Source organism: Salvelinus fontinalis, chromosome 21, assembly GCF_029448725.1.
Source record: "Salvelinus fontinalis isolate EN_2023a chromosome 21, ASM2944872v1, whole genome shotgun sequence".
NCBI lineage: Eukaryota > Metazoa > Chordata > Actinopteri > Salmoniformes > Salmonidae > Salvelinus > Salvelinus fontinalis.
The window spans coordinates 14,591,356-14,617,945 of NC_074685.1; the positions used below are offsets into that span (position 1 = coordinate 14,591,356).

Genomic DNA, 26,590 nt, shown 5'->3' on the forward strand with positions numbered 1-26,590 from the left:
AATGCTATTCATTGACCTCAGCTCAGCTTTCAACACCATAGTGCCCTCAAAGCTCATCACTAAGATAAGGACCCTGGGACTAAACACCTCCCTCTGCAAATGGATCCTGGACTTCCTGACAGGCAGCCCCCAGGTGGTAAGGGTAGGGATCAACACATCCGCCATGCTGATCCTCTAAACTGGGGCTCCTCAGGGGTGTGTGCTTTAATCAGGGGTGCGTCGCTTTAATTCTACCTACATGTACATATTACCTCAATTACCTCAATTAACCGGTGCCCCCGCACATTGACTCTCGACGGGTACCCCCTGTATATAGCCTCTCTTGTTATTTTACTGCTGCTGTTTAATTATTTGTTACTTTTATTTTCTATTTTTTACTAAAAACAAAAACAAAAAATGTAAGCATTGTTGGTTAAGGGCTTGTTGGTAAGCATTTCACTGTAAGGTCTACTTGTATTCAGCGCATGTGACAAATACAATTTGATTTACCTTTTAAAAAAGGTTGTCTGTGACCAACAGATGCATATCTGTATTCTCAGCCATGTGAAATCCATATATTAAGGCCTAATGAATGTATTTCAATTGACGGATTTCCTCATATGAACTAACTCAGTAAAGTGTTTGTTGCATTTATATTTTTGTTCTTCACTTTCGCTTTGAGCCGACTTCGGCATTAGCCAGAACCGGGCACCCGACTCACGTTCGGGAAGCAGCCCGTTTCCAAAACGAATGCAATCACTTTTCAACTGGTATAAACCGCATACCAGGTGCCCGGGACAGTTTAATCGTATCCCCTCATTGGTTAAAAATGGAGCATATGATCACTGTAAGGCATATGATCACTGTAAGGAGGAAGAGGAATCCTGCATGAAGTTTGGCATGAGGTAATCTGATCCCCTCTATCCCCCTGTCTTATTGTTCCTTTCTATATCTTCCAGTCTGTCCCCGGTATCTGTTTATTAAAGATTACCAACCATGAGTCAATCACAAGGACGTCTAGAATTTTAGTAGAAGGATCAATGTAGTGTCACAATCCATTACATGACAAGCTGATCAACCACTTTTCAGTACTCTAGATCCTTTGGTTTCTACTGACCTCTGCTGGGCATCATTTAGTAGTGCAGCTTTTAACACCAGAAAATACCATCGCGAAAAAAGGAGGTAGAGTTGACTTCTGAATTTTATTTTGTGTTAATACAATAAATATACAAAACTTAAACTACTCAACATGCGACTAAAAAGGAGAGGAGAGTTGTCTGTACAGTACAATAAAATTCAGGATACCGGCCGACAAGTTGTCAAACTTTACAAAATCTACAAACATCCCTTAAAGTTTGCTTAATTTTTTAAATAACTTCAATTTATTCCATTGTCAGAGTTGAGCAAGACAAATGTCATATTTATTCTCAGTATTTTACTATATACTTGATACATTGATTAAAAAGCACAAGTTAAAGCCACAGTCCATCTCAAAACACAAACATCGCTTAGTTTCACCTACTGACTTTCTCACATTATCCAGTTGATGCATTTTTTTTTATTGTTTTCAAGCCAACACATATTTAACAGGAACATTCAGGTGCCATTCATTCAGATTTTCAAAATATGTAGAATAACTTAAAGTAGCTCAGCACACACATTCACTCATACTCAAGACCACAGAGAGATGAATGACTATTAGACTATTAAGGGAAGTATAAAAAGGAGGAAACTCATGAGGATGTCAGCCTGTCTCTGCCCACATCAGTGTTCAACTGAACAACCAGTTATCCTTAAGACTTCACTTTGACACCCCACAACACACACGTCAATGATATTACAGCACACATGGACACGCACACACCCCTCAAAACATCCCCTCTTCATGTCACATTCAAAAGCTGAAAGTCACAGGTAGGTTCAGTTATAAACACTCAAGACATGTTAATAAATTTAATGGAATCAGAACTTATTCAGTACTTTCTATCTAACATGATGAATACAATCCAACTGAGGGGAAGACACAGAACAGACAAACCAATAAACAAGCCTCTCTGGGAATAGAAGAATCTCTCCTTTCACTCAACCATGAAGATAAAATAATGAATACTCAGGCTATCAGCATCTACACAGCACAGACCAATGATATAACTGGGATATAACCAATGATATCTCCTGTTCTGAAGGAGTGTTTGGAGAAAGAGGGACTACTGGAGTGTTCACTTTAATGCACAGCATCAACTTCAAACAGACAGAATCCTCCTTTTTCATCAGTTCACCCACTCACTGGAGTGTAACCATGGACTTCTATACACACAGATGCCTAGACCAGAGTAGTGTCCAGCTGATCTGCAAGCTTTGTCATGCACGCAGAGTACATCTTGATATAATCCTGAATAGTACCAACTGTAACTGAGGTATGTCTCCACCAGAAAACCAAAGCTGGAGATGAGCTAGCTCTCTCACACACTGCAGTCATTTGTTAGCTAGCATACATATGTGTCTGTGCAGGTATCAAGGCCTAGAATCCAGCTATTGGGTGGATGTGTCTGTGTGTGAAGGAGTGTCTACATGAAGTGCAACTTTACCACTAAAGCAAGGGACAAGGCTAGAGGATAGAGGCTATGACATTTAGGTTCATGTCATCTGGTTCATATTATAAGGTATTTTGATCAAACGTTATCAAAGGCAAGAATACAAGGCTGTGAGAAAAACACAGTTATGAAAAGGATAACCAAGACAGTACAAGACAGAATCCTGATTTCTGAGACACGTACCTGTTAAGTTGAGGATAGATGCAACCACAGGTGTCAGAGCTAACTGCTCCCGTTTAATCATAACGTCAATTGAACAATAACATGTCACGTGACTGTCATAGTGTATGAACTGTACAGACATAACAGTACCCTTCCTTCCTGATTTAGAGTTCTGATCAGTTTACACTCGCTTCTTGAGATTAAACCATTTAGATGTGATCATTCCGAGTTATTAAACAACTTGTGCAATGCACAGCATTCATCATCAACACTAGAGAGTATCACCACCAGAGGACAGACCTCACTGACTAGGGACCATCTCAGCCTGACCGGCTCAGGGTTCAAAAGAAGTAAACAAGTGTTGATTTTATTAAGTGTTACATTTGACCAGTACTTGGCTGAATCCAGTTAATAAAACAGTCGTGGAAGTGAATGGATAGCTACAGCTAAGAGAGTCTTGGTGCAGTGAATTGACTTGGTACAATGCTTTAGAGAGAGTGAGAGAAAGAATAGAATCTATAGCTGGGACTCACACAACATATAGGCCTCAGCATCAACATATGGAGAGACACTAATATTCATATACACACGCATACAGACAGCTGTACACCCATACACACAGCTGCACACTCATACACTCAAAGTTTGCAAACACTTAGTGACATGACTAAGGGGTATGGGGTAAGACAGACACAGCACAGGAGTGCATTAATAAAGTCACTGGGGTGGGCGGAGTTACAGCCCTCAGGGCATGTGAGAGGCGGGGCTTGGTGGAAGCGGGTGTCACCATGTGAGCAGAATGAGAAGGAGAGGGATCAGACGGGGATGTCATAAAGCACAAATTCTATAGGAAGTACATCTGCACTGGGAGACAAATTGAACTGAATGAAAAGATTCAAACGAGCCTCTCATTTCTACTTCCTGCTTTCATCTACTATGACATCATTGGTCTCATCCTTCTAGGTGTCATGCTAGTCATGTCAGTAGAGCTAGGTTAGGAGGGTAGGGAAACTCCAGCTCGCTCTGGAGCTTGGATTGGACGGAGAGAAGAAAGAGGGCGAGCTCTAGGGGTGTCTGTGGACCAATCAGATCTGTTGCTTGAATGCTCCGCTGGCAGCGTTGGAGGCTGCAGTAGCGGCGGCTGTCTGGACCGTCTTGTTGGCCATGACGCCCGTGGCGAACTCTGCCTGGGCCTTCTCAAAGCTGGCCCCTGTGGTGCGGTACATACCATGTACCTGAAGAAATTAAGGGGGGGGGGGGGGGGGGGAGATGAGAGGGAGGGGGGAGGAAGAGAGGGAGAAAGGAGACAGTAGTGAGAAGAGGTAATTATCTACTTGAGCATGTCTATAAATACCCCGTGTTCATCATCTCAGAGACTACGTGGGTGTTCTGGTTCCATTAAGTCTCATCGTCTCTAACACGGTGAAAGGCTGAGTCTCATTCATACCTTTATGAATATGATGAAAAATTGTGTGTGGGGTACCTTTTTGAACATGATGAGGGACATGGTAGCAAGGGCAGTGAATAGAGCAGCGATGAGGATCATGATGATGCCAACAGGGATGCTCTTATTCAGACCAGTCAGAGCTGAGATCCACCCACTGGAGGAAAAAGGACAACAATAGACAAGATTAAAGGGTGAGTAACATGTAACCTTTATAACTTACTATGTGCAATCAAAGTTCAGTATGTTGCACCCACTATTCTCAGAACACATTGTGACCGTGTCACCTCCTGTCAATATCTGTGACCGCTTCCTGTCCTTACCTGGCACCCCAGCCGGAGATACCGATGGACTGCATCACGTGAACACCAAACTGACAGATGTAGACGAAGAAGAAGACGAAGAAACGGAAAGAGCTGTCACTCCTGGAAAGGGAGAGGTGGAGAAAGTTTCCTGTTTAACGTTGACAAAGACGTCTGTGTGTGTGTGTGTGTGAATGTGCTTGTGTGTGTATGTTTGTGTGTGTATCGACCTGAAGGCTCCGTAGAGGGGTCTATACCAGCAGACGAAGGAGCAGGGGGTGAAGATCATGAACCAGAGCATGGACAGGCCGAAGTCCACTCCTTTGGACGCATCCACACAGAACCAGGCCAAACAGCCAAACATGTTGGCAAACAGTGTCCCCGTGTGGACTGGAACAAAACCAAACACACAATATCATTGGTTAGTTCACATTAAATACGTTGCAGATAGAAATGTAACTTATAGAGCTGATATAAATCTTTGTTGTGCAGAATAAAGGTATAGAAATCAACTCTAAACACTACATCTCTATCTGAAAGACTTTGATAGAGGACCTCAAGCTACATCACTGTCCTGCCAAGTCATGCTAATGAAGAACAGGATGTGAGGAACAGGAGGAGGATAAGGAAAGATGGCTACTAAATAATTTAACACACTGAGGAGCCTGGTGGTGCCGTGCCAAGTGGAGCGTGAACAAGCACACACAGTCTACACACACACAAGAAATGGATAATAAGATAAGTTGGAGCTGTTTTGTTGGATTTCAGAGCAGCCGTTGACGTTATTGATCATAATTTGTTATTGAAAAACATCACTTGTTATGGCTTTACATCACCTGCCACCACATGGTTGGAGAGTTACTTATACAATAGAACAGAGTATTCTTCAATGGAAGCTTCTCTAACATCAGATATGTACAGTGCAGTATCCCTTAGGGCAGTTTCCTTGGGCTGTTACTCTTCTACTATTTTTACAAATGATTTGCCACTTGTCTTACAAGAAGCTAAAAGGACTAACACTGTGTTCGAATACTCATACTACCCACACTAACCGTACCATTTGTGACGTGAATTGAGTATATAGTGAGCTTATTGGTCATAGTATGGATATAATTAGTATGCCACTTATACATCAAAGGGTTGCAAAGGGTCGGAAATTTTCAGGGAAATTTCTGGGAATTTTCCATGGGAAGTGAAGCCCTGGAATTTTGCTTAAAACTTCTTAGGGATAGGGGGCGACATTTTCACTTTTGGATGAATTTGTGCCCAAATTAAACGGCCTCGTACTCTGTCCTAGATCATATGATATGCATATTATTACATTGGATAGGAAAAAACTCAAGTTTCTCAAACTGTTTGAATTATATCTGTGAGTAAAACAGAACTCATGGCAGGCAAACAGGAAGTGAAAATTCTGAAATGGGTCGCTGTGAAAGGCATCGCCTATTCAATTGCCTTATATTTATGGATCTGTATGCACTTCATATGCCTTCCACTAGATGTCAACAGGCAGTAGAACGTGGAATGAAGCATATAGCTTCATGTGGGACCGGATGAGAGCCTTTGGAGTGACAGGTCAGGCAGATTGCGCGTGGCCAAGAACTGGCAGAGGGCATGTGAGGGCATGTGATGTCCTTGTCTGCACTGCGTTAGATAGATATGAAGAAATGCTCCGTTTGGGATGTTATTGGATATATATGAGAAAAACATCCTGAAGATTGATTCTCAACTGAGTTTGACCAGTTTATTCGATTTGTAATATCACTTTTTGAAGTTTTCGTTCATTAGCGTAAAGTTCGATGGACACGTGAACTACACATACTAGCCAAAGTTGTTAATTCGACAGAAGTAATGGACATTACAAAACAACGATTTATTGTTGAACTAGGATTCCCGGCACTGCATTCTGATGAAAGTTCATCAAAGGTAAGGGAATATTTATGATGTTATTTCGTATTTCTGTTGACTCGACTCCAACATGGCGGAGAATGGCTGAGCACCGTCTCAGATTATTGCATTCTGTGCTTTTTACTGAAGTAATTTTTTTAAATCTAACACAGCGGTTGCATTAAGAACCAGTGTATCTTTAATTATATGTTAAACATGTATCTTTCAAAGTTTATGATGAGTATTTCTGTATTTCACGTTGCTATCTGTAATTACTTTCGCTATTTTGGAGCCATTTCTGAACATGGCGCCAATGTAAAACCACGATTTCTGGCTATAAATATGCACATTTTTGAACAAAACATAAATGTATTGTATAACATGATGTCATAAGACTGTCATCTGATGAAGTTGTTCAAAGGTTAGTGATTAATTTTATCTATATTTGTGGGTTTTGTGAAAGCTATCTTTGCGGTGAAAAAATGCCTGTGTTTTTTGGGATATGGTGGTGAGCTAACATAAATATATGTTGTGTTTTCACTGTAAAACATTTTAAAAATCGTGCATGTTGGCTGGATTCACAAGATGTTTATCTTTCATTTGCTGTATTGGACTTGTGATTTCATGAAATTATATTATATCCCTGTGGCGCTAGGCTATGCTATGCTAGTCAGCGTTTCTGATGAGAATGATCCCGGATCCAGGCTGGGTAGTCCAGAAAAGTTAAATTCATCAAAAAAAGTTAGCTTATAACAGTGAACCTTTTTTATGGGATACACAAAGCAATTCTAGGTCTTGTGGCATATTTTGGTTAAACTATCAACGAAATTACAACCCTTTGCATGCACAGTGCATTCTTCCATCACATGTGCAGCTGATTCAAGATCTTTCACACTAATGATGTGCTACTGAGCACACACTACTACACTGTCTGAGCCAAAGACTACATGCTTTCTGGTAAGTTTTGATTACAATACTGGGTGGGGTGAATATATTTTATATGACATGCATCATTTCTTGTTAACTAGTAAATAGCAGCCTACAGCAAAGTGTGTTTAAATCATTTCTAACTTGTCAACTATTTCTGCTAGTTAGTTTTTGCAACCATGTGGGGTTTAGCTTGCTTGAGCCTGCTAACTGAGGAGTGTTAATTCACCTGTTTCCATACATGTTTCATTTTAAAACATTTATCTTACAAAGGAGTTGTTTAATCTAACTGCTTAACTATTTATCTGTACATGGAATTGCATTTGTTTGTTTTTTACTCATTCTTTCCTAATATTTACAGGAAAATGCCATGGGCATTATCTGATGTGTGGAGACATTTCACTGCAGCTAATGTAGAAGGAAAAGCTGTGTACATTTGCAAATGCTGTGCCAAATCATATGTGAAGAATGCAACAAAGAATTATCTGGCCAAGCGCATAAAGTTCCCTGTGCTCACAACAAGCAAACTCTGACAAAAGTCCCTCTACTTCTATTTGAGGTGAAAATGATGAATCAAACACCTTATCGATAGCAACAGCTCATGGTCCTCCTGGAATCAGAATACATTTTTTTTACTCAATGGAGGAACGTAGTCAGAAAAAGGCTGATGAATGTCTTGCTCGAGCTGTGTATGAAACTGGTTCACCTCTGATGCTAACAGGCAATGTGTATTGGAAGAGATTTTTGAACACTCTTCGCCCAGCATACACCCTCCAACCAGACATGCTTTATCTACTAATTTGCTGGATGCAGAGTTCAACAGAGTTCAAGTGAATATCAAGCAAATAGAAAAAGCAGACTTTGGCAATCATCTCTGGTGGGTGGTCGAATGTTTGTGGGCAAGGAATAATAAACAACGTCATCTCCACCCCTCAACCAGTATTCTTCAAGAGCACAGGCACAACAGACTCACCAGTCTCTACATTGTAGATGAGCTGAAGGTAGTCATCAATAACCTTGGACCACAGAAGGTATTTGCACTGGTGACAGACAATGCTGCAAACATGAAGTCCTACCCTCACATCACACCCATTGGCCATGCTGCTCATGCATTGAATCTGCTCCTCAAGGACATCACGGCACTGAAAACAATGGATACACTCTAGAAGAGAGCCAAGGAAATGGTTAGGTATGTGAAGCGTCATCAAGTTACAGCAGAAAATCTACCTCACCAAGCAAAGTGAGAAGAATAAGAGCACCACATTGAAGCTGCCCAGCAAAACCCGTTGGGGTGGTGTGGTCATCATGTTTGATAGTCTCCTGGAGGGGAAGGAGTCTCTCCAAGAAATGGCCATATCACAGACTGCCGATATGGACAGCCCCATCAAGAGGATCCTCCTGGATGATGTATTTTGGGAGAGTGGTAAACAGCCTGAAACCTATAGCAGTAGCCATTGCACGGATTGAGGGAGACAATGCCCTCCTGTCTGATGTTCAGACTCTGCTTGCAGATGTAAGTGAAGAAATCCAAACTGCCCAGCCCACTTCACTGTTGCTCCAAGCAGAGGAAACTGCAGTTCTGAAATACATCAAAAAGCGTGAATCCTTCTGTCTGAAGCCCATACACGCCGCAGCATACATGTAGGACCCCAAGTATGCTGGAAAGAGCATCCGGTCTGGTGCCGGGATCCCTACAGCTAATTCTGTCAAATCAAAATAATTCTTTAAAAAAACTGATTGACAGAAATATGGCTGAGACGCAAAGAAAATTCAAAGAGAGGGGGTACAAAAATGGTCAGATTAATACTGCCATTGAGAAAATTCAAAACATAACCTTTTTCAAGGTCAGTCTCGCATTCTAACTACCCGCTACTCAAAGTGCTCAGAACAAATTAAGGGAATCGTTCAAACATTGGCATATTCTAAGATCCGATGATGGTCCGAAAACACATTACCGATACTATCCCTTGGTCGTATTCTCGCAGGGCAGAAACCTCAGATCAATTGGTAAACTGATTTACTACCCAAAGATATCCCTGCACAACGTGTATTTGTGCCCCTATTGGATGGAAACTACAAGTGTAATGGCTGTGCTCAATGCAATGGCACTTAATGTAGATCCTTCAAAACACCCCCAAACAGGGAAACAGATCCCAATCAAAGGTGTTATCACATGCTCCACTAAAGGCAGTTATTTATCTTATAACTTGTCATTGTGGTAAAAATTATGTGGGTAAAACAAAGTGTGAATTAAAAGTACGTATCTCAGAGCATCGTAGCACCATTAGATGCAAAAACTCGACTTACCCAGTTGCGGCCCACTTTTTGGAAGCAAACCACTCGATTTCGTCTCGATGCTATATTGGCATCAAAATTCCCTAGGAGAGGGGGTGACCGCAACAATTTATTGTTAAAACGAGAGGCTGCCTGGATCTTTAATTTAAAAGACCCATGCTCCCTTTGGTCTCAACGTAGACTTTGATCTGAAGCCATTCTTGTGATTGTGTATTGTAAATGGTTTGTAGGCTTATGTAGCCAAATAGTATATATGATCGTACGCTATCCATTTATGTTATTTGTATGCCATTTTAATTTATGAGAATTAACAAATGATATCAGACCACAGCCGGCCATGATTACAGACACCTGTGTGTGTCTTTTGACAATATAAATGAGTCATAAATGAGTTGCATCTGAGCTCCTAGAATGTGCGGCTCTCCTTTAGTTTTTGCAGAGATCAACAAGGCCTACGGTGTCATCACTACCGTGTCTCGCCACCTTGGCCTGGATGAGGTACACTTCCAAGCAAGGGCTTTGGGATGGAGATGCAATATGGCAGTCGTGCCAACATATCTCATCAGCCACCTGGTGGAATGGACTTTGTGGAGCTGAGGCTCTTTCCCAAGTTGCCACCATCATCCTCCAAAATCAGCCACCTCAGAGCGCAACTGGTCCTTGTTTGGGAACACACGCACCAAAGCACGCAACGGACTGACCAATACAAAGGTTGAAAAGTTGGTGGCCATCCGGGCAAATTTTTGGCTTTTAGAGGCTGACAACAAGCCATCCTCAACAAGGTTTGAAAGTGACAGTGAAGATGAGGCCTCAGAGTCTGATGTTCAAGAGGTGGACATTGAGGAGGTCCAGGGAGAAGACATGGAAGCCTGAGAGGAAGACAACCAATGCTTTTGTTTCTAGACTATCATTTTACAGATGTATGTTGAATTGTTTTGGGGGAGATGCGATGGATCATTGGGGATCATTCAATATTCCCTTTCTTTTGTTGTTCAGTGAAATCATCACATATGAAGAGTCAACTCCTTTAATTAAAGTTTAATTTGTAACAATTTTTTTTTTTTTCTATTGGGAGGTAAAATGTTTGTTTCTGTCTCCATATGATATGGTAAACATATACAATGCAAAAAAACATCTACATTTAAATGTTATATTAATTTGCATATATTTTCTTTAATTCCCACCTCTGAATATTCCCCAAAATGTGCAACCCTATTTGCCAGTATCTTAACTATAGACTAACTGCCCAAAGTTTGACTTGATTATTCCAGTCATTTTTAGCTTAGCTAAATGGTATAGTCGTTGTGCGTTCTCAATGGACATTCGGGTGCTTTCGTAAATTCGCTCTGGCTAGCTACTCCGATTTCAGAGTACTCTCGTCTGAGTGTTCCAGAGAGCAGAATAATGAATTTACTAGCACTCAACACTGGTTGAATATGGTTGGTGTCAGTTAACGTCGGCAAAAAAGCATAATTAAATTGTTGCCAGCAACAGTTGGTCACCAACGCACTGGATAACATGAAAACTGCCTAACCAGCTCTGCTAGGGTGAATAAAATGGTCAGAGTGGTCACTCATTTGTCTGGAAGTAGCTAGCAAGCTAGCCAACGTTAACTTGGGCGCTTAACTTCCGTTGTAAGGTCAGAATGTTCAAATCAACCCTACTCCTCGGCTAGAGCACACTCCGAGAGCGAAATACTCTGATTTCACAAACGGACAATCTGACAACACTCTGAATTTACAAGCGCACTCCAGATTGAATTTAAAAACACACCCGAAGGTGTAAAATGTCTAACTAGTCATTTGTTATGCCAACTAGCTAGCAAGTAGTTGCACAGCAGTAGCATCAACTTCCGGTAGACCGGCAAAGAGCAAGAATGCACAACTGAAACGATACTGTTCCTTTTACAGTATAATCAAATTTACTAATTAGTATATACACTCATTAAGAATGTAGTATACGGTTTGTTAGTATGGGTATTCGAACACAGTTTATGTATGCTGATGACTACACACATCAGCACCTACAGCCAGTAAGCTCACTGAAACTCTTAACAAGGAGTTACAGTCAGTGTCAGAATGGGTAATTAACCTGTTGAGGACAGAGGGCGCTGTTTTCACTTTGGGGTGAAATCGTGCCCAATTTAAACGGCCTCGTACTCAATTCTTGCTCGTACAATATGCATATTATTATTACTATTGGATAGAAAAAAACTCTAGTTTCTAAAACCGTTTGAATTATATCTGTGAGTAAAACAAAACTCTTTTTGCAGCAAACTTCCTGACAGGAAGTGGAAAATCTGAAATCGATGCACTGTTCTAGGGCCTGCCTATTAAAGTCCTTGATATTTATTAGTTTAGATGCACTTCATACGTCTTCCACTAGATGTCGACAGGCAGTGAGAGAAGAAATGGAGTGTGTAACTTGATCTGTGTCGAATAATAGCTCTCGGCATGACGTGTCACCAGTTTCCTGTTTTCTGGAGAGAGCGTGAAGGGACCTGGATTTGCCTTCTGATAAGCTGTCGTTATGGACGACTAATATCTCCGGCTTTGATTTTATTTGATACATGTGACAATATCATCGTAAAGTATGTTTTTTCAATATAGTTTAATCAGATTATAGATTTTTTTCGGGAGTTTTGCCGTGTTCCGTTCTCTGAGTTTGTTGACGATGGAGAGATTCGCGCCACTTGGCAAGTGTGCTTGCTAAATCGAGAGGGAAAAAGGCCGTTCTAAAACCAAACAACGATTGTTCTGGACAAAGGACCCCTTGTACAACATTCTGATGGAAGATCAGCAAAAGTAGGACCCATTTTATGATGTTATTTCATATATCTGTCGTACATGTGAACTAGTAGTTTGCGGGCAGGTTTTGGGCACGCTCTTGCCATAACGTAAACTGCATATCGTAATGAAGTTATTTTTAGAATTCTAACACAGCGATTGCATTAAGAACTAGTGTATCTATCATTTCCTATACAACATGTATTTTTTAGTTATGTTTATGAATAGTTATTTGGTCAGAATATGTGTGTCAGAAAAAGTGTCAGAAAAATATCCGGACGTTGTGGGAAAAAGATGCTACGTTAGCACAATGTATAATCACTGATTTCAGCTCCAAATATGCAAATTTTCGAACAGAAGTGTATGTATAACCTGATGTTATAGGACGGTCATCTGATGAAGCTTATCAAGGTTAGTCAAAAATTATATATCTTGCTGGTTTATTCGCTATCGCTAACGTGCCTATTGCTATCGCTAACGTGCCTTGATGAATGAATGCGGTAGTGTGGTAGGCTATTGTAGTAAGCTAATATAATGCTATATTGTGTTTTCGCTGTAAAACACTTTAAAAAAAAATCGGAAATATTGTCTGGATTCACAAGATGTTCATCTTTAATTTGCTGTACAGGTATTTGACGTTGGTGTCTGTAATTACTCTGGCTGCTTTGGTGCTATTTCTGACGGTAGCTGTGATGGTAGCTGCAATGTAAAACTGATTTATACCACAAATATGCACATTTTTCGAACAAAACATAGATTTAATGTATAACATGTTATAAGACTGTCATCTGACGAAGTTGTTTCTTGGTTAGTTTGGTTGGTTCTTGGTTAGTTAGGTTGGCTTTGTGCATGCTACCTGTGCTGTGAAAAATGTCTGTCCTTTTTTTTGTATTTGGTGGTGAGCTAACATAAATATATGTGGTGTTTTCGCTGTAAAACATTATTTTTTTTATCGGACATGTTGACTGGATTCACAAGATGTGTATCTTTCATTTGCTGTATTGGACTTGTTAATGTGTGAAAGTTAAATATTTCTAAAAAAATAACTTTTGAATTTCACGCTCTGCCTTTTCAGTGGAATGTGGGAGGAGTTCCGCTAGCGGAACGCCAGAGCCAGACAGGTTAACTGGTCTTAAATATACTGAATGCAATTATAGTTCATATAAGGAAATCAGTCATTTGAAATAAATTCATTAGGCCCTAATCTATGGATTTCACATGAATGGGTGGGCGTGGTCTGAATTTTTTAGTCCAGTTGGAAGAACTGCCAAATTCTTTAAAATGACGTTGTATGAGGCTTATGGTAGAAATTACCATTCAATTATCTGGCAATAGCTCTGGTGGACATTCCTGTAGTCGGCATACCAATTGCACGCTCCCTTAAAACATCTGTAGCATTGTGTCGTGTGACAAAACTGCACATTTTAGAGTGGCCTTTTATTCTCCCCAGCACAAGGTGCAATTCTAGGAGTAACATTGGATGGTCAGTTATCATGGTCACGTCATATTGACAAAGTTGTCGTGAAGATGATGAGAGGTATGTCTGCGTTTGACACAAAGATCAACTGTACTCGTTGTTCAAGCTTTGATCTTGTCCCATCTTGATTACTGTCTGGAAATATCAGGTGTAGCAAAGACAGACCTAGCAAAGCTGCAGCTGTGTCTCAAAACAAAGCAGCACGCCTTACCCTGAACATAGAACTAACATCAACAACATGCATGAAAGTCTCATGGTTGAGGACAACATTACTGCTTCTCTTCTAGTCTTTTTAAGTCATTTGAAAATGCCTAACCACTTTTATAATCTATTTGTATACACTTCAAAACAAATGCACAGTACATTCCCAACACGCCAATATGGGTTTCTTCATGGTATTCAAACCCAAAACAGATGCACTGCTCAGTTATGTATAGAGCCAGATGTTACTCAGGCAAAACTAACTGCAAAAATCTCTGAAGTTGGAGACTCTTACCTCCCTCACTAGCTTTAAGCACCAGCTGTCAGAGCAGCTTACAGATCACTGCACCTGTACATAACTCATCTGTAAATAGCCCATCCAATCTACCTCATCCCCATACTGTATTTATTTATTTTGCTCCTTTGCACCACAGTATCTCAACTTGCACATTCATCTTCTGCACATCCTACCATTCCAGTGTTTAATTGCTATATTGTAATTACTTTGCCACCATGGCCTATTTATTGCCTTACCTCTCTTATCATACCTCATTTGCACATGCTGTATATAGATTTTTCTATTGTATGTTTGTTTATTCCATGTGTAACTCTGTGTTGTTGTATGTGTCGAACTGCTTTGCTTTATCTTGGCCAGTTCACAGTTGCAAATGAGAACTTGTTCTCAACTAGCCTACCTGTTTAAATAAAAGGTGAAAAAATTCAATAGTTTAAAAAAAAAAGAAGCAAGTTCAGCTTTAAAAACATATCACAGCGCCTCCTAAAGCTCTCATTTAACTGTAGTGTATATAAGAATATATATACTGTGTAAATAGTATTTTTGTTGTCTTTCCTATATACACAATGTAATATCTTACGTTGTTCTTGTCTATTACTGATCTGTACTTTGTCATGTATTTGTACGTTTTGTGTGGACCCCAGGAAGAGTAGCTTCTGCATGTGCAGTAACTAATGGGGATCCTAATAAACTAAACAGTGTTCACACACACACACACACACATAGTCAATTAAATAATTCACAATGAGCAGAACTCTACCTTGGGGCTATAATAATGGCATGACTCTGGGCATTGTATAGAGTCTGGTGTGTTGTAGTCTACAGTCACATTGGCATGGTACAGTCATAACTACAGTGGCAGGATTCTGAACCATACTGAAGAATGCTCTCTGGTGAGACGGGGAAAAATACATAAGGTGTGGGGAAAGAGAGGAGAAGGTGAGAGAGATACAGAAAGGTAGATACCGTAGGAGAGAGGTAGGAGGAGTGCCCTAGACAGGTTGGAACTCCCAAAGCCTCCCCCAGTCACCTGACCCGGTCACATGACTAGCTGCATCATGTGGTAGTGGAATTCCACCCTGTACTATTGGCTCATATTGAATACACGCTGCATTTATGTGTTCCTTTGTACCACTTCTCAATGGCCTTTTCAGCTTTAACAGATATGCTGTCAGACAAGACAGCTGGGAGATTTGGAGAATAGTAATTTTTTTAAGCTTTCAACAGAACTCAGGCAAAAGTTCAGGCATATTGAAAGTACAATTCTAAAAAGTGTACATTTGCCATAGTAGAGTCTGACTTGACAAGGGAGCAGAGCAGTTAACATATGAGGTCACTTATCCAGATGTAGTACATGATCTTGGGTAGAGACTGGAGCTAGGTTTAATTGGTTATGAGGTATAGGGAACATAGATACAGTCACTCACACATCCAGATGTAGTACATGATCTTGACAGTCTTCTGGAAATCTACAGGGATGTCCACTGTGATGTCATGGTAGAAACAGGGACCCACAGGGAACTTCTCTGGGAGAGGAGGCCAGTTGTTTTTCCTACCTGAGACAGGAGAGAGAGAAGAAACATGGTTGAATGATTTTGCTAAGATCTTGTTTGAACTTTTGGGTCTTACAAAGCTTAACAATGTTTTTATGTGGAAACATTGAATGTTGTATGAAGGTTGGTGCCAACCTCCTGATGCGTTGAGGGACTGCATCTCTCTCTCCCGGCGGTCTAGCTCTGCTGCCTTCCTCTCCAGCTCCTCCTGTCTCCTCAGCAGCTCTGCTGAAGCCCGCACTTGCTCCTACACAGTCAAACAGGGGGCACTGACAGTCTACAGTACACAGAGATGTTGCGGACGTTATGCAGACTGAGGCTCCATATGACTGACAAGTCTGATTTGATCTCTGACAGTTAACTTCAAGTCAACTTGAATTGAGGCAGCTGACCTTGTTTTTGTAATGTACAGTTGAAGTCGGAAGTTTACATACACTTAGGTTGGAGTCATTGAAACTCGTTTTTCAACCACTCCACACATTTCTTGTTAACGAACTATAGTTTTGGCATGACAAGTAATTTACTTTGTGCATGACAAGTAATTAAAAAAAAAAAAGTAGTTTAAAGACAGATTATTTCACTGCATCAAATTCCAGTGGGTCAGAAGTGTACATACACTAAGTTGACTGCGCCTTTAAAGAGCTTGGAAAATTCCAGAAAATTATGTGATGGTTATAGAAGCTTCCGATAGGCTAATTGACATAATTTGAGTCAATTGGAGGTGTACCTGTGTATCAGTGGCTCTTTGCTTGACATCATGGGAAAAACAAAAGAAATCAGCCAAGACCTCAGAAAAAAAAAATTGTAGACCTCCACAAGTCTGGTTCAGCCTTGGGAGCAATTTCCAAACGCCTGAAAGTACCACATTCATCTGTACAAACAACAGTACGCAAGTATAAACACTATGGAACCACGCAGCCGTCATACCGCTTGTCTCCTGGAGATGAACGTACTTTGGTGTGAAAAGTGAAAATCAATCCCAGAACAACAGCAAAGGACCTTGTGAAGATGCTGGAGGAAACAGGTACAAAAGTATCTATATCCACAGTTAAACGAGTCCTATATCGACATAACCTGAAAGGCCACTCCGCAAGGAAGAAGCCACTGCTCCAAAACCGCCATAAAAAGCCAGACTACGGTTTGCAACTGCACATGGGGACAAAGATTGTACTTTTTGGAGAAATGTCATCTGATCTGATGAAACAAAAATAGAACTGTTTGGCCATAATGACCATCGTTATGTTTGGAGGAAAAAGGGGGAGGCTTGCAAGCTGAAGAACCCTGTGCTTCAAGGTTGGGATGGTGGTGGCAGCATCATGTTGTGGGGGTGCTTTGCTGCAGGAGGGACTGGTGCACTTCACAACATAGATGGCATCATGAGGGAGGAAAATTATGCGGATATATTGAAGCAACATCTCAAGACATCAGTCAGGAAGTTAAAGCTTGGTTGCAAATGGGTCTTCCAAATGGACAATGACCCCAAGCATACTTCCAAAGTCGTGGCAAAATGACTTAAGGACAACAAAGTCAAGGTATTGGAGTGGCCAACACAAAGCCCTGACCTCAATCCTATAGAAAATTTGTGGGCAGAACTGAAGCGCGTGCGAGCAAGGAGGCCCACAAACCTGACTCAGTTACACCAGCTCTGTCAGGAGGAATGGGCCAAAATTCACCCAACTTATTGTGGGAAGCTTGTGGAAGGCTACACGAAACATTTTACCCAAGTTAAACAATTTAAAAAGGCAATGCTACTGAGTACATGTAAACTTCTGACCCACTGTAAATGTGATGAAAGAAATAAAAGCTGAAATAAATCGTCTCTCTACTATTATTCTGACATTTCACATTCTTAAAATAAAAGTGGTGATCCTAACTGACCTAAGACTAGGATTAAATGTCACTAATTGTGAAAAACTGAGTTTAAATGTATTTGGCTAAGGTGTATGTAAACTTTCGACTTCAACTGTATCTCTGTGTGTGTTTGGCAGAGACTACGGTGTCAACACAGTCCCAGTCGACATTTCTCCAACTGCTCTCTCTCCATGTAAGTCAGAATAATTAACACTCTGCTTCTTACTTTACAAAATGCTAATTGCCTCGCTAACATGTGTGCCCCATCTGTAGCATGCTACAACTGCAGGTGAAGCAATATCTGCATTTGACATCATTAGCCATCGCTAGTCACTAGCCAAACTACTGAAAAAGAATGCGGAACAATGCATCTTTAAAGTAGGAAGGATTTGTATTTAAACAGTGAAGAGAAAGGATACTATACACATGCCTTATTGCCAACTTCCTGGTGCAGCATTCTGAAACTCTCTCTGTGTGTATGACCAGGGACAAAACTGTGTCAGTAGAGGTATAAAAAGTCCCTAAAACTTTAGATTAAGGCGTTTTCTTTTTCCTGTGTTATCTGTCGTCTTGTGTCTCTATCACACTCTTTTTGCAAACACTAAGTTACACTTTTCCCTCAGGAGGCAAGGTGTGGAGCTAGGCCATCTCCACACTGTCACAAACAGCTTTTATTAGAACACTCCACATGCTGAGGAGAGCCTGCTGCCTCGTAGCCAGGAGCTGTCACACCCACCCCAGGGGGGGCATGCATGGTGTTTATATGGAAATACATTCCATCGCGAAAAGGTGCAGCCGTAGAGCTCTCCTCTCTTTTCTTCAGAGGGGTGGAATTGCATGGTGTAAAAGGGTAGAAGAGGTTGTGAGGTGTGTGTGTGGGGGGTACCTGTGTCTGTTGAGGCTGCGAGTATGCAGGCGGTTCTTCCGTAGGCTTCATGATGGCTGGCTGTGTGTTGTTGGTGGTGGTGGGGGCAGGTACTTTGGGTGCCGTGCCAGAAGGGACCTGGGAGAAAAAAGAATCATCACACACTGGTTTAGTGTCAACCCACACCCTATTCTCCATGTAGTACACTACTTCTGACAAGAACGCCATGTAGCTCAGCTCAAAACAAGGTAGTGTACTAGTGGTCCTCTGTTGGTAGAACATGGTGCTTGCAACCCCAGGATAGTGGGTTCAATTCCCGGGACCACTTAAAATGTATGCACATATGACTAAATTGCTTTGGATAAAAGGGTCTGCTAAATGTCATATAATATATCACTAATGAGGGAATAGGGTGTTAGCTGAGAAGCAGACATTCAGGAATCAGAATCTTCAACCACTCCTCCTGGAAGTTAACGCTGAATATAATACCATAACGAACACTAATCATCTGTAGTCACCATCAGTACCATATCAGCTCTTCTATTTATCTCATCAATGGTGTCGCTATCTCACATCCAACAGCTCACCTCTCCTCAACACTTCTAACAGTGTGCAGTGTACTGTGCAGTTCTCACCGGCTTGGCATCTGTGAAGGGGTTGTACTCTTCCAACCCTGGAGGAGCATTTTGTGTTACTTGTGTCACTGACGGATCCTGAGAGGAAAGGAAAAGATAGAACAAAGTCAGTGTTCATACAGTATATCACCAGGAGCAGTGAGGCCGTCAACAGGCTGCACTCCCATGTAGTAAATCAGGCCTTAATAACAGGCTCTCAAATTGCCTAGCCTATATCTGCTGCATTGCCATGGTGTGATGAATGAACTCTGAAGCCACTCCAGTGTGACGTGAACGGATCACCTGTAGTGGATGTTAGCCTAGCCTAAGCTTACTTCAACCCAATCTATGATGTCTGCTTACAAATTAAGAGCACCACCAGCCTCATCTACCTAACCTGGCCTCAGGTTTTCAAAATAACAAACAGAACGTACTTTTCATCTGAAGAAGAGAATTCCTCCACAATTACAAGGCTGCAGACAGACAGACAGACCGACCCAAACAGCAGGCTACCCTTCACTGTCAACAGGGCTATAATCCAAAACTGGCAAAGACAGGATGATTCCAATCATTTTCCCCACCACAGAGAGCTATAAATATGGCAGAGCCCACTAGTTAGAGAAGAGAATGCCTTCCTCTGCTAAGAAAAAAAGACTGGGTACTGCTGCTGGCATGCTGTGCTGTGTAGACAGATACAGTCTAGGCTAATCATTATATTTCATCAACCTTTATTTTAGGCCATGCAGATTCAATGTTGGTATCAGTCAGTTAAAACCTCAGTTTCATTGGCCTACTTTGTTCTCCAGTCTCCTTGTAAATCCAGGAGGCTACAGGTAGGCTATTTGCCAAGTGCTAAAAGTAGGCCTATAGGTGCACCTCCCAGGACTGATGCATTGTTTAACTACTGTGTGTCCACTGTGTCTACAGGTGTGTGCTGCGATCAGCTCTGAAACAGAGAATAAGGTGTGCTTTGGTGTAGGCTATATCATCACTGTGTGTGCATGGATGCACGCGTGTGTAGGGTGCATTTCAGGTAGCCAGCTCACAATGACAAGAAGTTTCACTCATGCAGCATAAATTCAGATGAGACTCAGGTTCAGTGCAGTCCAATATAGCAGTTTATACTGGATTCATTGGCTACAGACTAGTGCAGTATAGCCAGTTACAGCCGGTACTGTCCAGTATCAGTAAGTCTGTCCCAGTCCAACCCTCCTCCTCTGTGCTGACTGAGTCTCATGTCTGTGTTTAACAGAAGCAGGCTGCTCCTTGTCCCAAGGACAGGCCAGTCATCAATATTTCAGAGTATATCGTGATGAACCTGTAATACAGTCCTGACGCACAGCCACAAACACACAGCACTTAAGTATAAGCACACCCCATGGAACTTCAAAAATACAAGATCAGCTACTGCTTTTGTTAGCCTACAGTACAACAGATTCAACAGGTTGGACCGATCTAGGTTATGTGAAACACAAAAAACATCTCAGTTAATATTAGAAATGAGGGGCCATTAACATAGCTCCACTAGAAGGTGAAGTATTCCTCTCCTTCTGAGAGCATCTCACAGAGAGAAAGCAGCCGTACAGGCAGTCACTACTGCCACAGAAACAATGATGCTGACTCACACAATGTAAACACACAAACACGTGGGTGTGTGTGTGTTAGATAGGGATAACTTGTAGCCTCTCTACATCAATCTCACGGAGACACTGCAACAACGACTTCTTCATCAGCTATTTGGTAGATGGGTTTTAGGAAGGCAAATGATTTGATAAGAGAAACTACCATGAAAGAACAGGATGCAAGTCAGGGGAAAGCAGCCAAAAATACCCTAAGCACCAGCTGTCGCCATGACAGCACCATATGATTTCATGAACTATTGAAGAGAGCCCGGAGTTGCAGGGAATTAATCACTAGGCTACTGGCTTCAAGGCTAAAACAGGCTGAAATGGGGAATCAATGAAAAGCGACTATGAAAAGTAAACTGACATTTACTCCTGAGGTACTGACCTGTTGCACCCTCTAGAACCACTGATTATTATTTGACCCTGCTGGTCATCGATGAACATCTTGAAGAACAATCTGGCCTTAAATGGTCATGTACTCTTATAATCTACACCTGGCACAGCCAGGGTTCCCAAGTGGCGCAGCAATCTAAGGCACTGCATCTCAGGGCTAGAGGTGTCACTACAGACCCCGGTTCGATTCCAGGCTGTATCACAACAGACCATGATTGGGAGTCCCATAGGGCGGCACACAATTGGCCCAGCGTCGACCAGGTTGTCATTGAAAATAAGAATTTGTTCTTAACTGATTTGCCAAGTTAAATAAAGGTTACCTTACCCACCAATCTAATGTCCATTGCTCATGTTTCTTGGCCCAAGCAAATATTTTATTATTCTTATTGGGGGCCCTTTAGTGGTTTCTTTGCAACAATTCGACCATGGAGGCCTGATTCACACAGTTTCCTCTGAACAGTTGATGTTGAGATGTGTCTGTTACTTGAACTCTGTGAAACATTTATTTGGGATGCAATTTCTGAGGCTGGTAATTCTAATGAACTTATTCTCTGCAGCAGAGGTAACCCTGGGTCTTCCTTTCCAGTGTCAGGCCTCATGAGAGACAATTTTATCATTGCACTTGATGGGTTTTGCAACTGCACTTGAAGATCAGCCTCTGATCAGGCCCTACACCCAAACAAGGGCACTGCGTTCATCCACCTCTGGCCTGCTCGCCTCCCTACCTCTGAGGAAGTACAGTTCCCGCTCTGCCCAGTCAAAACTGTTCGCTGCTCTGGCACCCCAATGGTGGAACAAACTCCCTCACGACGCCAGGTCAGCGGAGTCAATCACCACCTTCCGGAGACACCTGAAACCCCACCTCTTTAAGGAATACCTAGGATAGGATAAAGTAACCCTTCTAACCCCCCCCCCCCCCTTAAAAGAGTTAGATGCACTATTGTAAAGTGGTTGTTCCACTGGATATCATAAGGTGAATGCACGAATTTGTAAGTCGCTCTGGATAAGAGCGTCTGCTAAATGACTTAAATGTAAATGTAAATGTAAGAAACTTTCAAAGTTCTTAATTTTCCGGATTGTCAGACCTTCCTGTCGTAAAGTAATGATGGACTGTTGTTTCTCTTTGCTTATTTGAGCTGTTCTTGTCATAGTATGGACTTTTACCAAATAGGGCTGTCTTCTGTATGCCACCTTTACCTTGTTACAACACAATTGATTGGCTCAAACGCATTAAGGAAAGAAATTCCACAAATGAACAAGGGACACCTGTTAGTTGTAATGCATTCCAGGTGACTACCTCATGAAGCTGGTTGAGAGAATGCCAAGAATGCACAAAGCTGTCAAGGCAAAGGGTGGCTACTTTGAAGCTCAAATATTTTGATTTGTTTAACACTTTTTTGGTTACTACATGATTCCATGTGTAATTTTAGTTGAAATCTCCACTATTAATCTACAATGTATTTAAAAAATAAAGAAAAACCCTGGAATGAGTAGGTGTTTCCAAACTTGATTGGTACTATATATCTTTTTTAGGATCCCATTAGCTGTTGCAATAGCCGGCAGCTACTCTTCCTGGGGTCCACAATCTGCAGCAATACGTGAGAGCAGAGAAATGCAGAGAGGGACTAATCGTGTATAGCCCAATAAATAAATTACTGTTTGTGGCACTGTGGTCAGCACACCACTCCACAACTCGTGTTGAGTTACACACATTTCTATACAGCACAGGTAGCTGTGGGAAGTACACCATTCATTCCTTCTCTAACAATAAAACCATGCTTACGATCAATTATCAATAATCCTTACACATATGCCTAAGCATCAACCTACAGACCAAGCCACATTATTCAAACAGCAAGGAGGGGACAGAATTTAATGAGGGCAACTCTGCTGCTCCCAGGGTGACAAAGCAATGATTAAAGGACAAGAGTGTATGTGTCTCAGAGTTGAGAGCTAGCAAGTAACCGTGGCAGTGATTAAACTATAATTTAATTGAAACAGAGAGAGAAAGAGCGAGAGAGAACGCGATAAAGGAAGAATGAGGTTTGTGTCTAAAACAAGGAACAACTAGCCTGGGAACCTAACCAAGTAAAACTCAACTCTGCGATGCAGGCCTATTTCTCATCAACGGAGTTGAGCGGCGCCTAGTGTGGGCGGACTGCAGGTGTGGGCGGACTGCACGATCACATAAAATTAAGTTATCAAAACTACAGATTTCAGCAACCAAATAGCCCACAATTACACAGGTAAATGTCCATGTGATGTTGCGAGCTCCAGTCCGCCCACACTAGTCGCCACTCAACTCTGTTGATATGAAGTTGGCTACATCATCGAGTTGAGTTTTACTTAGATAGGAAGCAGCCTAGGCAAACAATACAAAGCTTCCCGGATTCCTCTAAGCAGCTGATTGGTCGGCCCCACTGATTTGTCGTCCTTACTCACAATATTATCAAAATTATTATATTTTTTACCTTTACATTTTCCAAGGCAAGTCAGTTAAGAACAAATTCTTATTTACAATGATGGCCTACCCCGGCCAAACCCGGACGGCGCAGGGGGACGCCCTATGGGACTCCCAATCACGACCTGATGTGATTCAGCCTGGATTTGAACCAGGGACTGTAGTGCCTTAGACTGCTGCGCCACTCAGGACATCACAGCAGCACATCAAATGACTGTAGGCATCCATCATATGTTTTGATTAAACTACTTAAACTATTGGCTTGAATAGAGTAATCTGCCTGTCAATCACAATGAGGTGATTGAATTCCAAGACAACAGTTAAGACAGCGGGCTACCATTAGACCATACACATCATGCGAGACTTCCTACCACAAAATCTACCACTGTTTACACAGCAGGAATATGGTGCAGTTTGGACAAAGTTGGATTCAGATGTTTATTTGATAGTGAAAGACATTTCACTTCATGTCTGGTAAATACAGTTCTTAGAAATTATACATATGCTTTTGTTGCCAGGAAATGTTTTTTTTGGTGATGTCAGTTATATTGTGGTATTGTTATTTTCTGTCACCAAACACCAGAACGATGACCATCTCGGGGAGTCCAACCAATTCACAAACTACCTATGTTGTGTCCAAAGCGATCTGAGCCGATGGACACCCTTAAAGACTGGGATTATCATTCCCAGAATCACTGACAACAAAAGGTGCCCCCACAGTTCTCCCATTCACCCCTTCTTCAAATCCCCTGGATTATTTCTTCCAAATACATCACACACGTTTTCATAGCATGTGGGTTGTGCTCAGACTTCTTCTTCTCTGCAGACTTTACATTAGTAAGCATCAGCGTGTGGCCATTGAAGATTAACCTACATTGTGTCAGTTGTGAAAGGGCGTGTTTTGGACTTTGGACATATAAAAGGTATGTTGTTTCCCATAACATAAAAAATGGTCAATGTTACACACAGTCCAATACAAGCAACACTTTTGCCCGATGAAGTTTGTAACACTGCTGTCATGTCCACCATGTCTGTAACACTGCTGTCATATGTAACGCCAGGCACTAACTGCCTACCAACATCAATTTCAATGAGTTGTCCTAAATTAATAACTCACAAGTGCTTAATGAATCAACATGAGATAAAGCCACATAAGTGTGTGTGTATGTGTGTGTGTTAGACCATATACGCTGCCGGTCTATCAGAGATAAACAGTTCAGGTGAAGACGCACCACAACAGATGGTTGGCAAATCATAAGCAAGTTAACGTTAGCTAGATGTAGCAGCTAGCATACTGACACTGATAACATCACACATGACAAGAATACGCCAAATCATCTAGTTAGCTAGTTTACTATACTGGCTAATATCGTCTGTAAATAATTGCCTGATATAGTACAACTGTATATTTGTTCCAAATAACGAATTGCTAGTTACTGTATTGTTAACGTCTAGGTTGAAGATGACAATATATTTTCAACCTAGGCTAATGTTAAACGTTTGCTAGAAAGTATTGCAAGCTAGCTAGCTGACGTTACTGCTGCTATGTTGTCAGTCATGCCAGGAGAAACGACCTGACACAGCTATAAAGCAAGCTAACGTTAGTTTAGTAAGCTAAAATGGACTCAACAGAGATGACATAGCTTGCTAGTTATAATAATCAGACTAACCAATTAGCATAGCCAAATGACAGACCGGTGAGTATTACACCTACCTGAAAAGGATTATTGAATTCAGGGTCCGCGAACGGGTTGTGGTCGAAATCTGACATCGTACTTCGATGATGTCTTCAATTATTAAAAACCGAAGTGGTAGTAAAAAATAAACACCTGTACTTCAAAACAACGGCTGCAGCAAGTCTTGTCGCGGATTGCGTTGACCTCCGTTCCACCAGCAAGAATAAGAAAGACCTAGCCAGAATAAGGCCGTGTCCTCGGCGATTGTCCTTCAAAATAAAAGTTCCACAATGAAGATTGTGAAAAATATTACAAATGGTCGAAAATCTTAACATTTTATGAGGAAATGTTAGCAGACGTATGTTGTTTAACAATATAAAACAGGGAATAAAGTGAATCGCCTTTATAGCACAAATAACATCATAGCATTGACAATGTTAACATCATTAAAAGTAATGATTACCAGATAGTTATAACTGTAACAGTAATACAAATAAAAAAACATTTGTTATAATGCTACTATTAACACTAATAATAACAATAGTAATAATAATATTATAATTATAATAATCAACTTTAGAAAACACTTTTAAATCCCCATTGTTAATTAGCCCATTGTTGGTATTGCACAATGTTCAGTACGTTTTTCATATTGGACATACTACACCATTGTGTCGCAGAAAAAGGTGGTTCCATTCTACTCAGGAGTACTTACAAATAAACAAAAACAAAACATGGCTCACATTTGGGAACACACACAAACGGCTTCACCAGGAGGAGGGGAAAGGATTGGTATTTTTGAAGGCCGATGTTCAGCCCATCCAATCAAGCAGCTCAGTTTACCAGCTCTTACCTGCTTGTGTACTTGTATCCAACAACGGATCAGTAGAGACGGCTGGATGCGCTTGCATCGCTGGCCTTGGAAAGTCATGCAGCCTCAATTTTGTGGAAGGTAGGTTAAAAACTTCTTGTCAATAGGGGAAAAAATCGTGCCCAAATTAAACGGCCTCGTACTCTGTTCTAGATCATACAATATGCATATTATTTTTACTATTGGATAGAAAACACTCACAAGTTTCTAAAACTGTTTGAATTATATCTGTGAGTAAAATAGAACTCATTTGGCAGCAAACTTCCATATAAAAAGTGAAAAATCTGAAAACGAGGCTCTGTTTCAGGGCCTGCCTATTCAACTGGCTTTTA

At 41.3% G+C, this 26,590-nt stretch overlaps 1 protein-coding gene across 1 annotated transcript; it reads right to left on the bottom strand.

The window, feature by feature from the left end:
• Window positions 1-1,162: 1,162 nt before the first annotated feature.
• On the bottom strand, window positions 1,163-25,623 carry LOC129818247 (secretory carrier-associated membrane protein 1-like). Its single transcript, XM_055874003.1, has 9 exons — window positions 25,426-25,623; window positions 19,254-19,331; window positions 18,640-18,756; window positions 16,038-16,149; window positions 15,777-15,905; window positions 4,712-4,871; window positions 4,503-4,604; window positions 4,219-4,336; window positions 1,163-3,970 (listed from the first exon to the last, which is right to left on the bottom strand). The coding sequence occupies exons 1-9, from the start codon at window positions 25,480-25,482 to the stop codon at window positions 3,821-3,823; spliced, it is 1,023 nt and encodes a 340-aa protein (XP_055729978.1). The 5' UTR covers window positions 25,483-25,623; the 3' UTR covers window positions 1,163-3,820.
• Between the last annotated feature and the right edge of the window lie 967 nt (window positions 25,624-26,590).

Bases quoted from the DNA above. Each gene is read 5' to 3' on its own strand.
- LOC129818247 (XM_055874003.1), bottom strand. From the start codon at position 25,482: ATGTCAGATTTCGACCACAACCCGTTCGCGGACCCTGAATTCAATAAT. The intron at 4,605-4,711 runs GTCGATACACAC...CTCCCTTTCCAG, and splicing joins CCCCTCTACGGAGCCTTCAG to GAGTGACAGCTCTTTCCGTT. The intron at 4,337-4,502 runs GTAAGGACAGGA...TTTTTCCTCCAG, and splicing joins ATCTCCGGCTGGGGTGCCAG to TGGGTGGATCTCAGCTCTGA.